The 11978-nt window shown below is 57.5% G+C and overlaps 2 protein-coding genes across 11 annotated transcripts in view; both read left to right on the forward strand.

Moving 5' to 3' along the window:
- Positions 1–561, forward strand: part of TTC36 (tetratricopeptide repeat domain 36) — a 4198-nt gene extending 3637 nt beyond the window's left edge. Inside the window, exon 4 of the mRNA XM_029915706.1 lies at positions 544–561. Within this exon, the coding sequence (XP_029771566.1) occupies positions 544–561 (18 nt within the window). The remainder of the gene's footprint in view (positions 1–543) is intronic.
- Positions 43–4270, forward strand: TMEM25 (transmembrane protein 25). Of its 10 annotated transcripts, none has more exons than XM_029956503.1 (8): positions 43–102; positions 482–637; positions 923–1234; positions 1647–2022; positions 2134–2265; positions 2721–2821; positions 2912–3001; positions 3125–4270. In XM_029956503.1, the coding sequence occupies exons 2-8, from the start codon at positions 568–570 to the stop codon at positions 3196–3198; spliced, it is 1155 nt and encodes a 384-aa protein (XP_029812363.1). In that variant the 5' UTR covers positions 43–102; positions 482–567; the 3' UTR covers positions 3199–4270. The 10 variants fall into 10 exon arrangements, with proteins under 10 accessions (XP_029812363.1, XP_029812364.1, XP_029812366.1 ...); XM_029956504.1 differs by having other exon boundaries at positions 49–102; positions 544–637; XM_029956506.1 differs by lacking the exon at positions 43–102 and adding an exon at positions 192–215 and having other exon boundaries at positions 544–637.
- The last annotated feature ends 7708 nt before the right edge of the window (positions 4271–11978 follow it).

Genomic DNA, 11978 nt, shown 5'->3' on the forward strand with positions numbered 1-11978 from the left:
GGGGCGGGGCGGGGCGTGCGCGCTCGGCCGTTGATTGGCCGCGGACGGCCCCGCCCCGCAGGCTGCCGCAGTCGCTCGGGTGGAGCGTGGGGAGGGCGCCAGGTGAGCAGCCTGCGGCCACAGGGCGGGGCTACAGGGCGACCCCGGCCGTTCCGGCCCCCTTCCGCCTGGTCCCCGGAGGGTGGGAAAGGGGGCGTGGGGCCAAAGACGGCAGGGTAAACGGGGGACGGAGGGAGGGGCCCAGGGGACGGTCCCTTGGGGGAGGGGTACTGCGCCGCGTGTGCGCGTGCGCGCGCGCTCTGCGTCCGCGAGTCAGCTCGCGGTTGTACCTTGGGGCGGCGTCCGGCTCTGAACCCGCGAGGTGGGTGGTAGGTGCTGGGCGGCCTCCGGCCCTTGCGCTGGGCTCCTCGTGTCCCGTCCCCGCCACGGCGGATCAGCCTCCGTTCGTGCGTCGGTGCACGGTGTATTTTTGTTTCTGGAGGAACTGCCGCGCCTGCGTGCGGTCACGGGCCGACGCCGAGGCCCGCCCGCTTCTCTCGGCAGCCTGGGGCCGGGGCCTGAGGCACCATGGCGGGGCCCTCAGGCCCGGCCGCCCTCCCGCACACACTGCTGCTCCTGCCAGCGCTTCTGAGCTCAGGTACACCCCCGCTTACCCCGTGGCCGAGCGCTCCTGGGGGCAAGCTCCCTCCCCGCCTCTTGCCTGCACCTTGGGTTTGGGAACCCGCTTCAGGCCGCAGATACCAGAGGTGGCTTCCTGTCCCCCACCGCCCCAGGGTCCGGCCAGTTCCTGGTGAGGGAACCCAGGTGCTCTGGTCCTTGGTCCTCTGCCCCTCTGTAACCGGATGTCGTGCTGGTCACAGGCCCCAGCACCCCAGTACCGACCTTCCCCCAGCTCTCCCCAGAGCCCTCTGCTGTGTTCCAGGTTGGGGGGAATTGGCACCACAAATTGATGGTCAGACCTGGGCCGAGAGGGCACTCCGAGAGAACGAACGCCACGCCTTCACCTGCCGGGTGGCAGGGGGGCTTGGGACGCCCCGCCTGGCCTGGTACCTGGACGGTCGGCTGCAGGAGGCCAGCACCTGGAGACTGCTGAGCGCGGGCGGCGAGGCCTTCTCCGGGGGCACCAGCACCTTCACGGTCACTGCCCAGAGGACCCAGCACGAGCTCAACTGCTCCTTGCAGGACCCCGGCAGTGGCCGGTCGGCCAATGCCTCCGTCATCCTCAATGTGCAGTGTGAGTGCCTCTGAGCTGGGGCCCCGGCTGCCAGCAGGCAGGAGGTCCGATAGAGCCTTTAACAGACCCTTCACTTCTCAAGTATGAACTCACATCCCCCTCACGGTAATCCTGAGGTGGTGGTTACTGTTACCCCATTTTACAGGTTAGAAAACTGAGGCACAGATTGGCTAAATGCTTTATCTGTAGTCTTATTCCTAAACAGAGCCAGGATTTGAATGCGGGCAGTTTGGTTCTCGTGTCTATACTGTCAGTCGCTACCAAGTGCTGCCTCTCAGGGAGGCCCAGCCGTCCTGTGTCCCTGCGCCTCCAGGAGGGGACGTCCAGGCCCCCGGCTCCCTCCTGGGTTTGGGAGGGTCGGGCAAGGAGTAGGGGCCGTGGCGAGAGCGTGTTGGCTTCTGCTTTGCACCAGTTGAACCAGAGATCGCCCAGGTTGGGGCCGAGCACCCGGAAGCGCGGGGTGCAGGCCTCCTGGTTGTCCTGTTTGCCCTGGTGCGTGCCAACCCGCCCGCCAACGTGACCTGGATCGACCAGGACGGGCCGGTGACGGTCAACGCGTCCGACTTCCTGGTGCTGGATGCCCAGAGCTACCCCTGGCTCACTAACCACACCGTGCAGCTGCAGCTCCGCAGCCTGGCGCGCAACCTGTCCGTGGTGGCCGCCAACGCCGTGGGTGTCACCAGCGCCTCGCTTCCGGCCCCGGGTGAGCACGGCCCGCGACTGGCCCCGCAAAGCCTCAGGGGGTGCAGGGTCACAGTACAGGAAGGGGCCGAGCGCCGGCCCTGCGGGTGAGTCTCGGGGGCGCTGTGCCGCCCGCCTCGGGCAAGGAGGGCTGAGGGGGCCTGTAGCGCCCTGAGCCGGGGCCGCCCACCTAGAACTGACCGGACGGCGACTTGCAGGGCTCCTGGCCGCCCGCGTGGAGGTGCCGCTGCTGGGCGTCGTCCTGGCTGGGGGGCTGGCCCTGGGCACGCTACTGGGGTTCAGCACCTTGGTGGCCTGCCTGGTGTGCAGGAAAGAGAAGAAGACAAAAGGTAGGTCAGATCCAGGAGGGGGAGGAGCGGCGAGGGCAGCGCGTGGGGCGGGGCAGGTCCCCTGAAGAGTGGCAGACAGGGTCTCCCTGGGCACGGCCGTGGGTGAAACCAGATGCGACCCGGGGCTGAGCACTGGAAGCCCAGTCCGTCCCAGAGGCTGGGCATTGGCGAGATCTTGCCTCAGGGCCCTGGGTCTGAAAGGGCATCGGGGCAGAGCCCAGGGCGAGTGGGCAGCCTGAGAAAGCGCGGGCTTCTTTCTCCCCAGGCCCCTCCCGGCGCCCGTCTCTGATCTCTAGGTAACTCTTTCTGGGGCGCTCGGGTGGGCGGGCCGAACTGAGAAGCGGCACGTGGACGGTTGGAAAGCGGGGGTCTCGCTGGTTCTGGAACGGACCCCCAAGCAGGAGTCTGCCTGCTGAAGCCAGGGCATGAGCCGGGCTCTGTCCGCCCACCTGCAGTGACTCCAACAACCTGAAACTCAACAACGTGCGCCTGCCCCGGGAGAACATGTCCCTCCCGTCCAACCTTCAGCTCAATGACCTCACTCCGGACTCCAGAGGTACACCCTTTGTCTGCCCCTGGCACCAGGAGGGGCTAGGCCCCATCAGGCACACTCCTCATCCTGGGCACTGCCCCGTTTGTCCCCCAGCAGAGAAACCTGCAGACCGGCAGATGGCTCAGAGCAGCAGCCGGCCAGAGCTGCTGGACCCCGAGCCTGGTGGCCTCCTTACCAGCCGAGGTATGGGGACCCGGGCCCGCGGCCCCCTCCTCTGCGCCCCAGCCCTTGTGCTTACGGCAGAGGCCTCTGGTCTCCAAGGGGCAGAGAGGGTCACTGAGACCCACGGCGTCTTTGACCTCGCAGGTTTCATCAGGCTCCCAATGCTGGGCTATATCTACCGAGTGTCCAGCGTGAGCAGTGACGAGGTCTGGCTCTGAGCCGGGTGCGATCGGAGAGGGGTGCCCTCCTGGCTTGTGGGCCCCTCCCCCCACCTCCAAGGCAGCCTCTGCCCAGCCCCGTTGCCAGGTCATCCCGCTGCTGCTTCTGCTTACGCTGCTTGCTGCGGTCCCCTCTGTCACCCACGTGACAGCTTCTCCTGGGAGCTGGACCTCAGCCCCTTGTTCTGACTCAGGTTGGGGGCCTTCACGGATGCTGTGCGCAGGCGGCCCCGCCGGCCTGGGCCTGTTCTGTGTCTCTCACCAGGACCCTTGGCACTTTGAACAGCAGGCATGGGGCATGCCCGGTCGGGGACAGGGAGGGCCCTGCATGTCCAGTTTCCTCCCCGTGCCCTGCAGCTTTGTTCCCTCAGGGAAAATTCGGGCCGAGAGCTGTGGGACCCACCCCCGGCCCGAGGGCAGGGGCCCGGCCCCGACCAGTCCCTTCTGCTGCATTCCTCTCAGCCCTGCTCTGTCTGCGCCGCCTCGTGGGCCTCTAGGTCGGACGGTGGACCTTCTCCCGTTTCTTCACTGGGCACTAGGCCTTCCCCAAGACCTGGGCCCCAAGACCGCATGTGGCCGGGCCTCGGTTCTTACCGCGTTCGCACTTTAAGCACAACCCCCGGGGAGGGGGTAAGTGAGGGCCTCTGGGTCCTCTCTGCTTCCCCAAGGCTGGCTTCTTGGGGTGCACGTGAGTGCCCCGAGCCCTCAGGGCCGATGGCCTCCCTCTCACCATGTCTCCCCCACCTGGGACCCCATGACCGGCCCCCGACTGCCTCCGCAACGGGAAGCCGCTCTTCCTGTCCACTCTTGTTCAGGGACGGTCCTGGCGGCACGTTACTAACAGAGCTAGCAGCTTTAGGGGGACATGGGGGACATGGAGGAAGAGGGGACCCACACCACAGACAATCCAAGAACTCTTCGGAAAGTAACATGGAAATGATTGCAAGTTACTATCCAGTGCAGAGTATGTTTTTCCCCTGTTGACATCTTGTTTTGTAATTTCTCTCGTTACCTGCCTAGGACAGTGCGGAGCGCACGGTACATTTAATAAACTTGACTGAGTGAATGTTAAGTGTCTGTTTCCTTTCTTCGTGTGCGGCGTTAAACCATAGCCGCTAAGTCACACATTAAATAGAGGAGACACCTGCGTACCCACTCCTCTGTTGAATCTTAGCGTTTTACCTTTTTTGCTTCAGATACTTTAGTTTTTAAAATGACGTTATTTCTTTAATTACCCCGTCTCCGCGGCAAGGCTGGTTTCTATCTCAGTAGAGCCGTTGTCACCGGGGCCGAGGCTCCGCTGACGGACCCTCCGTGTACAGGGGCGTGGCCAAGCCGTGCTGAGGCTCGGGCTAGGCTGGGATTTCCCGAAACGTATTTGTTCTGGAAGATCGTTAAGGGAAAGAAAAGACTAGACAAGGGATGAAGTTTTTGAAAGCAGATTTATATTCTGTTTTCGTGCACAAAGACGGGCGTGCATAGCTCTGCAGTTTCCGGCTCCCTCCCTCCCTTCTCTCTTGTTCGGAAGGGCATTTTCCTCCACGGGAGGGGCTGGGGCTGCCCCCTACCGGGAGGGATTTTTGAGACCGAGGCTGAGAATCCCAAGCAAGCCCAGTGCAGGACTCAAACTCGTGAGCAGCGAGATCACAGGCTGAGCCAAAACCAAGAGTCAGATGCTCAGCCATCTGAGCCGCCCACTGGGCCCCCAGCCTTGGTGGTTCTGTACGCAGGCGGCTTCGGTGGCCCCAGGGCTTTTGAAGGTCAGGCTCCCTTGCTGTCCGCTCTGTTGACCTCTGCTGTTTCCGTTGCGGGGGTCCCCGAGCCCTGCGCATCCCCCGGTGGCTCTCGGGCTCTTCCTGCAGACCCATCCTTGGAGCATTTGCGATGGGACAAACCAGGGTCCCGGTTCTCCGGACCCACCCCAGGGCCAGATTCCTCATTCCTTGCTTGAGTCCCCGGCCCCTGGGAGGATTTGGTGGAAGACTTCTGAGAAGATGCGGACGGAGACTGCTCCTTACGGAGGGCAGAGGCCGTCGGTTCCAGCCCAGTGAGCCTGGCAGCCACGCTCAGTGAGGCCGAACCGAGGACCGTGTGGGGCCCCTTCTACATGCGATGCCCAGGGGGGCAAGCCCACAGACAGGGTGGGCTAGTGGCTGCCGGAGACCGGAGGGAGGAAGAATGGGGGAGAGTCACTGTTGAACATGGGGTTTCTTCTTGGGGTGATGAAATGTTCTGGAATTCGTGGTGACTGATGCACAGCTTTGTGAATAGACCCAAAACCGCTGAGCTTTACAAGGGTGAGCTTAATGAAATACAGATTCTATATCAATAAAGCTGTAGTTTTCTTTTTTAAGTAAGCTCTCCCCCCCAACATGGGGCTTGAACTCACAACCCTGAAATCAAGAGTTGCATGCTCCACCAGCTGAGCCAGCCAGGCACCCCAATAAAGCTGTAGTTTTAAAAATCATCAAATGGGACATCTGGTGGCTCAGTCGGTTAAGCCTCCGACTTCGGCTCAGGTCAGATCTCACGTTTGTGGGTTTGAGCCCCGCGTCAGGCTCTGTGCTGACAGCTAGCTCAGAGCCTGGAGCCTGCTTCTGGTTCTGTGTCTCCTTCTCTCTCTGTATCAAAAATAAAACATTTTAAAAAATTAAAAAAAAAAGTTAACCCAGCAATCCCACTTCTGGGTTTATTCCCAAAAAGAAATGAAGCAGGGACTCAAATAGTTATTAAATGCCAGGTTTTTTAAAAATAGTTTATCGTCAAATTGGTTTCCATACAACACCCAGTGCTCTTCCCCACAAGTGTCTCCTCCGTCACCACCACCTCTGTTCCCCCTCCCCCTCCCCCTCCAACCCTCAGTTCCTGTTCAGTATTCAATAGTCTCTCAGGTTTTACCTGCCAGTTTTAATGGCATTATTTGCAGCCGCCAGAATTGGGAACACCTCAAATGCCCTTTAGCAGATGAATGGGTAAGGAAAATGTGGCATATACGCAATGGAATATTATTCAGCCTTTTTTTTTTAATGTTTTTTATTTATTTTTGAGAGACAGACAGTGTGAGCAGGGGAGGGTCAGAGAGAGAGGGAGACACAGAATCTGAAGCAGGCTCCAGGCTCTGAGTTGTCAGCACAAAGCAAGACACGGGGCTCGAACTCATGAACCGTGAGACCATGACCTGAACTGAAACTGGACGCTTAACCCACGGAGCCGCCCAGGCGCCCCTATTCAGCCTTTTAAAAAGGAAGGAAATGCCATGTGCTACCAGGCGGGCGAACCTAGAAAGCATTATGCCAAGTGAACTAAACCGCATAGGGTAGGACACATTTTGTGTGATTCCACTTATGAGGTATTTAGCCTGGGCAATTCCATAGAGACCAAAACACAGGGCCATTAGCAGGGGCTGTGGGGGAGAGGAGGTGGGGGGACGTTTAGTGGGAAGGAAGTTTCCATGTGGGATGCCGCCCAGCTCAGCAGCTAGGTGCCGGCGGCGGTGGCCACTGAATGCACCTGACGCCGCCGACTCGTGTGGTAGAGAGGGACTGCAGTGGCGAGTTTCATGTTATGTGTATTCAACTTTTTAGAAAATTTTATTCAGTTTATTTAAACTGAAAATAAAAGTTCCCTCGCGTCTCTCATCCCCACTGCCTCGGAACCAGCAGTCCTGCTGCTTTGACTTTAAAAGGCTGATTGCTGATTGTGTCCTTACCAGCTGCAGGGCTTTCAAACTTTGTTTGTCAGTCTTGGTAGGTTTTATGTTTCTAGAAATGTGTTCATTTTATTAAGTCACTAGGTTAACAAGTTCTTGTTCTTCGCCTCCAGGCGCAAGTCACCTGGTCCAACCCCAAATCAAAAGATAAGGAAGCTCCTGTGCTCACCCTGAAGCCATTGTACCAGGGGCTGCGCACGGCTCTGGTGAGTGAAGTTCTCACCAGCGATTTATTCTGTAAAATCTCATTATGCCTAGAAGGCCCTGCATGATTTGATCTTAGGTACTTTTTTTAAGTTTATTTCTTTTTTTTTTAATGTTTTATTTATTTTTGATACAGAGAGACAGAGCATGAGTGGGGAGGGGCAGAGAGAGGGGGAGACACAGAATCTGAAGCAGCTCCAGGCCCCGAGCTGTCAGCACAGAGCCCGATGCGGGGCTCAAACCCACGAACATGAGATCCTGACCTGAGCTGAAGTCAGAGGCTTAACCGACTAAGCCACCCAGGCGCCCCCTTAAGTTTATTTCTTGAGAGAGAGACAGAGAGACAGAGGATGAGGAGGAGGGGCAGAGAGAGAGAGAGAGAGAGAGAGAATCCCAAGCAAGTTCCAAACATCCCTGTGAAGCCCGTGGGCGTAAACCCACTAACCACGAATCAAGAGTCAGAGGCTTAACGGACTGAGCCACCGAGGCCCTTTTTTTTTCTTTTGAGTAAACTCTACCCCAACGTGGGACTTGAACTCATGACCCCAGAGATCATGAGTCAGATGCTGAACTGGTGGAGCAGGCCAGGGCCCCACGGCTTTTCAGTTTTGTTACTCTTTAGGAACCAATTTTGGGTTTTATTGGTTTTTTTTGTTCTTCTAATCTCTATTATTTCTGCTCTAATGTCTATTATTTCCTTCCTTTTGCTACTTTTGGGTTAGTTTGTTCTTTTTCTAGTTCCTCAGGTTGTAAAGTTAGTGTTTCCTTGAGAACTTTTTTTAAAAAAATTTTTAACATTTATTTATTTTTGAGAGACAGAGAGAGACAGCTCATGAGCAGGGGAGGGGCAGAGAGAGACACACACAGAATCGGAAGCAGGCTCCAGGCTCTGAGCTGTCAGCACAGTGCCCCATGCGAGGCTCGAACCCACGAACCGTGAGATCAGGACCTGAGCCGAAGCCGGATGCTCAGCCGACTGAGCCCCCCAGGCGCCCCCGCCTTGTGATTTCTTATCTGACCCATTGGTTCAGAGTATATTCTTTGATTTTCCCAAATTGTGGGGTTTTCAGTTTTGCTTCTGTTGTTGATTTCTGACTTCATCTCGTGTCGGGGAAGATACTCGGCGTGATGTCTACCTTCTGACACCTGTTGAGACTCAATCTGTGGCCTAACGTCGCGCCTCTCCTGGAAGACGCCCGTGTGCGCCCGCGGAGTGGAGTTCCCGTCGCTGGGGACGGTGCTCTCCCTTTGTCATGGGAGCTGGTCAGGCCGCTGTGCGGTTCAAGCCCTCTGGCCCCTCCTCTCCCTCTGTCTCAGTGTTATGTCCGTATTGAAGGTGAGGTGGGAAGTTTCCAGCTCTGACTGCACAGCTGTTTCTCCCTTCAGTTTTGTCAGCTTCTGCCTTATGTGTTCTGAGGCTCTGTTATTAGACGCATAGATGTTTATAATTGTTGTATCTTCTCACTTCATTTTCTTTTATTAAGTCTCCTGACTTCAGGGATGTAGAATCTGCTCATCTCTCTGCAACAGCCGTTCTCAAATTTTTCTACATATTGAAATAATCTGAGCAGTTTAGGAAAAGTATGGATTCCTGTATCCTCCGGAGGGTGTGACTTAATCAGTCTGGTGTGCTGTCCGTGCAAGGAGACTTTTCTTCAAAGGATCTCCAGGGGCACCTGGGGGGCTCAGCTGGTTAAGCGTCTGACTTCAGCTCAGGCCACGACCTCATGAGCCCTGAGTTTGAGCCCCGCGTCGGGCTCTGTGCTGACGTTCAGAGCCAGAAGCCTGCTTCGGATTCTGTGTCTCCCTCTCTCTCTGCCCCTCCCCGGGTCGTGCTCAGTCTCTCTCCATAAATAAATAAATGTTAAAAAAATTTTTTTTAAGATCTCCAGACGGGGACACCCGGGTGGCTCGGTTGACTGAGTGTCCCACGCTTGATTTCAGCTCAGGTCATGATCTCACAGTGCGTGGGTCAGAGTCAAACGTCAGGCTCCACTCTGGCTGGTGTGGTGCAGAGCTGGCTTGGGGGTCTCTCTTTCTGCCCCTCCCCAACTCCCCCTCTCTCAAAAATAATAGACATAAACTTAAAAAAAATAACAATCAAAGCTCTCCAGTTGATTCTAATGTGCAGCCAAGTTTGAGAACTGCTGCTCTGTGAATACTATTGCTAATTTTCTTAGTGACCTGCTTTGTTTCTCTGACTTCCTTTGGTCTGCTGGTTTTAGTCTCTATTTTTCTGGTTTTCTTCAAATGTCTGGTGGTCTCTGGCTGTACGTGTACATTTAAAATGAGGGCTGCAGACAGGTGCACACACACAGATGAGAGCAGAGAGACTCCCTGTCAGTATCTACAAGTTCTTTCTCTCTGGCTGATCGTTTTGCCCAGATAGGACCCCCCAATATTCTGCTTTGGAGGTGCAGGCGGGGAAGGGCTGAGGGCCTCCTGGCTCCTTCCTCTACAGTGACCTCTTCTTTTCGAGACGGCCCTTTACTGCTGTCCTCAGACTGCCTGGTGTCCTCATGTCCGGAGCCTCCGTCTTCTGCTGGGACGGAGGGGTGGGCAGCAGGGACGCGGACGTTTCTGGGATCCGATCCTTCTAGACCTTAGACCAGTTCTCCTGTTTTCCGCCTCACCCTGCACACGTCATCAGCAACATCTGGCGTTTTCACTCCCTGACCCTCTCCAGGGCTCTGCAGTGTCAGTGGCTTCTCAGTTTCTGGTCTCTGTCGGCCGCGTCCAGGCCCCCCTCACGGCCCTGCACAGTGACCACTCACCCGCCTTCCAGGGCGGCTGCGGTCTAATCACCGTCATTTCCCTCCCTGTTACCTACCCTGCTGGTTTACCTCTTGCTAAAACGTATTATTCTTCCGCCGTCACTGTCGAGGGTTAAAGGAGAGAGTGAAGAAGTAAACACTGTGTTCAAGTTTGTTCGGAGGGTTGAGAGCCCGGGGGCAGCAGCCGCGGCGGGGCGTTGTGAGAGGAAGGACGTCCAGGGGCGCCTGGGGGCTCCGTCAGCCGGGCGCCCGACTCCAGCCCAGGGCATGATGTTGTGGTTCGTGGGTTCGAGCCCCGCGTCGCCTCTGTGCTGACAGCTCGGAGCCTGGGGCCTCGAATTTGGTGTCTCCCTGTCTCTCTGCCCCTCCCCTGCTTGCATGCTGTCTCTTTCTCTCAAAAATAAACAAACGTTAAAAAATTTTTATTTCAAGAAACCTAACCTCGTATTTCCCCTAGGAGCAATGCTCAGGGTGTGCTAATTGGGTGTCTGCGGTGGCGTTCTAGAACGTAACTACCGTGGACAAGGTCAGTGTATTTATTGGCGCTAAGTCTCGCCCCGGCCAAAGAAGGCAGTCTGCTCACTGCCTGGAAACGTGATGGAGAGTCTGAGGTCCCGCCGCACCTGTGTCTTCTCCCTGAGTTACACGGGCAGAGCGCCTGGGCCCAGGGTGACGTCGGGGCGGGGCCTGAGCCCTGTGTCCTTGCTCCTCACACTGAGGCATGATGTGAACATCGCACTTGGTTTACGAGTCCGTCAGAAACCGTTTCCCTCCTGTGTGTTTACTGTATTTATATTGTGCTGACGGTGTAGCGTTTTTTAAAGTTATTTATTTGAGAGAGAGAGAGCGAGAGTGCACAGGTGAGGAGGGGAGGGCCAGCGCGTGGGAGAGAGAGAATCCTGAGTGGGCTCGGCACCGTCAGTGCAGAGCCCGATGCGGGCCTGACCCGCATCCATTCCTGCCCCACCTCCCAGGTCAGTGCTTGGCTCCTTCATCCCTTCAGCTGCTCAGGCCAAAACCTTTGCCTCTGCCCCGGCGTCCAGCCTGTCGCGAGCACTGCTGGCTTCCCCGAAGCTGGTCATCTGAGTCGCCTCTCACCCCCTCCCCTTCCTCTGGAGCTTCCCCGGCCCCTGGCCGCCCGCTGCCCATGCCCACGGGAGGCAGCAGCGGCCGTTGCTCACGGAGGCCGCAGCGGTGGGGGAGGGGCGCACACTTCGGCGCCTTAGGGTGGCACCCCGAGCCCCTCAGGACCACGCAGGACCCTTCTGCTCCTCCCCTGGAACCTCTCCCTCCCGCAGCTCGCTTCTCCTTCCCCCTGCTGCCCCGCGGGCCTGCTGACACCGTGACCGACCTCCCGAGTTCACAGCTTTCTCAGAAGTAACTCGTGGTTTCGGACCTCCTGACTGCACTTGGCTGGCACAGCCCCCAAGGTCAGGTTCCCGGGTCTGTCCATCTCTACTGCCGTGACTCCCGCCCGGGGCCCAGGCGCGATCGCCTGCGCCTGCACTGTGCGTGTGCAGGCTCCCTGGGGGCCGCGGCCAGAGAACCCAAGTCCCGGCAGGGCCAGACCGCCCTCCACGCCGCCCTGGGGGGCTGGGGTCTGATCTCATTTCACAAGCTGATTCGCTGAAGCCGCTGTTTACTTAAGCCGTTACTAGGCCTGTTCCTTCTTTCTGCCTGGTGCTCAGTCTTTTTTTTTTTCTTCCTTTTTTATGTTTATTTTGAGAGAGAGAGAAATAAAACACAAATGGGGGAGGGGCAGAGAGAGAGAGAGGGAGACGCAGAATCCGAAGCAGCTCCAGGCTCTGAGCTGTCAGCACAGAGCCCGATGCGGGGCTCGAACTCAGGAGCCAAGAGACCATGATCTGAGCCGAAGTCTGACACTTAACCGACTGAGCCACATAGGTGCCTCTGTCTTTTTCTCGTTAAATGTTTTCCTTATTTTGAAAGAGAGGGGGAGGGGGAGAGGGAGAGGAAGAGGGTGAGGGCACATGCAAGCCAGGGAGGGCAAGAGAGAAGGAGCACAGAGCCTGGCGCGGGGCTCGATCTCACAGACCATGTTCGGACCCAGAATCAGGAGTTGGACGCTTAAC

Source organism: Suricata suricatta, chromosome 11, assembly GCF_006229205.1.
Source record: "Suricata suricatta isolate VVHF042 chromosome 11, meerkat_22Aug2017_6uvM2_HiC, whole genome shotgun sequence".
Taxonomy (NCBI): Eukaryota; Metazoa; Chordata; class Mammalia; order Carnivora; family Herpestidae; genus Suricata; species Suricata suricatta.

Bases quoted from the DNA above. Each gene is read 5' to 3' on its own strand.
- TMEM25 (XM_029956503.1), top strand. From the start codon at position 568: ATGGCGGGGCCCTCAGGCCCGGCCGCCCTCCCGCACACACTGCTGCTC. The intron at 1,235-1,646 runs GTGAGTGCCTCT...GCTTTGCACCAG, and splicing joins CGTCATCCTCAATGTGCAGT to TTGAACCAGAGATCGCCCAG. The intron at 2,822-2,911 runs GTACACCCTTTG...TTTGTCCCCCAG, and splicing joins CCTCACTCCGGACTCCAGAG to CAGAGAAACCTGCAGACCGG.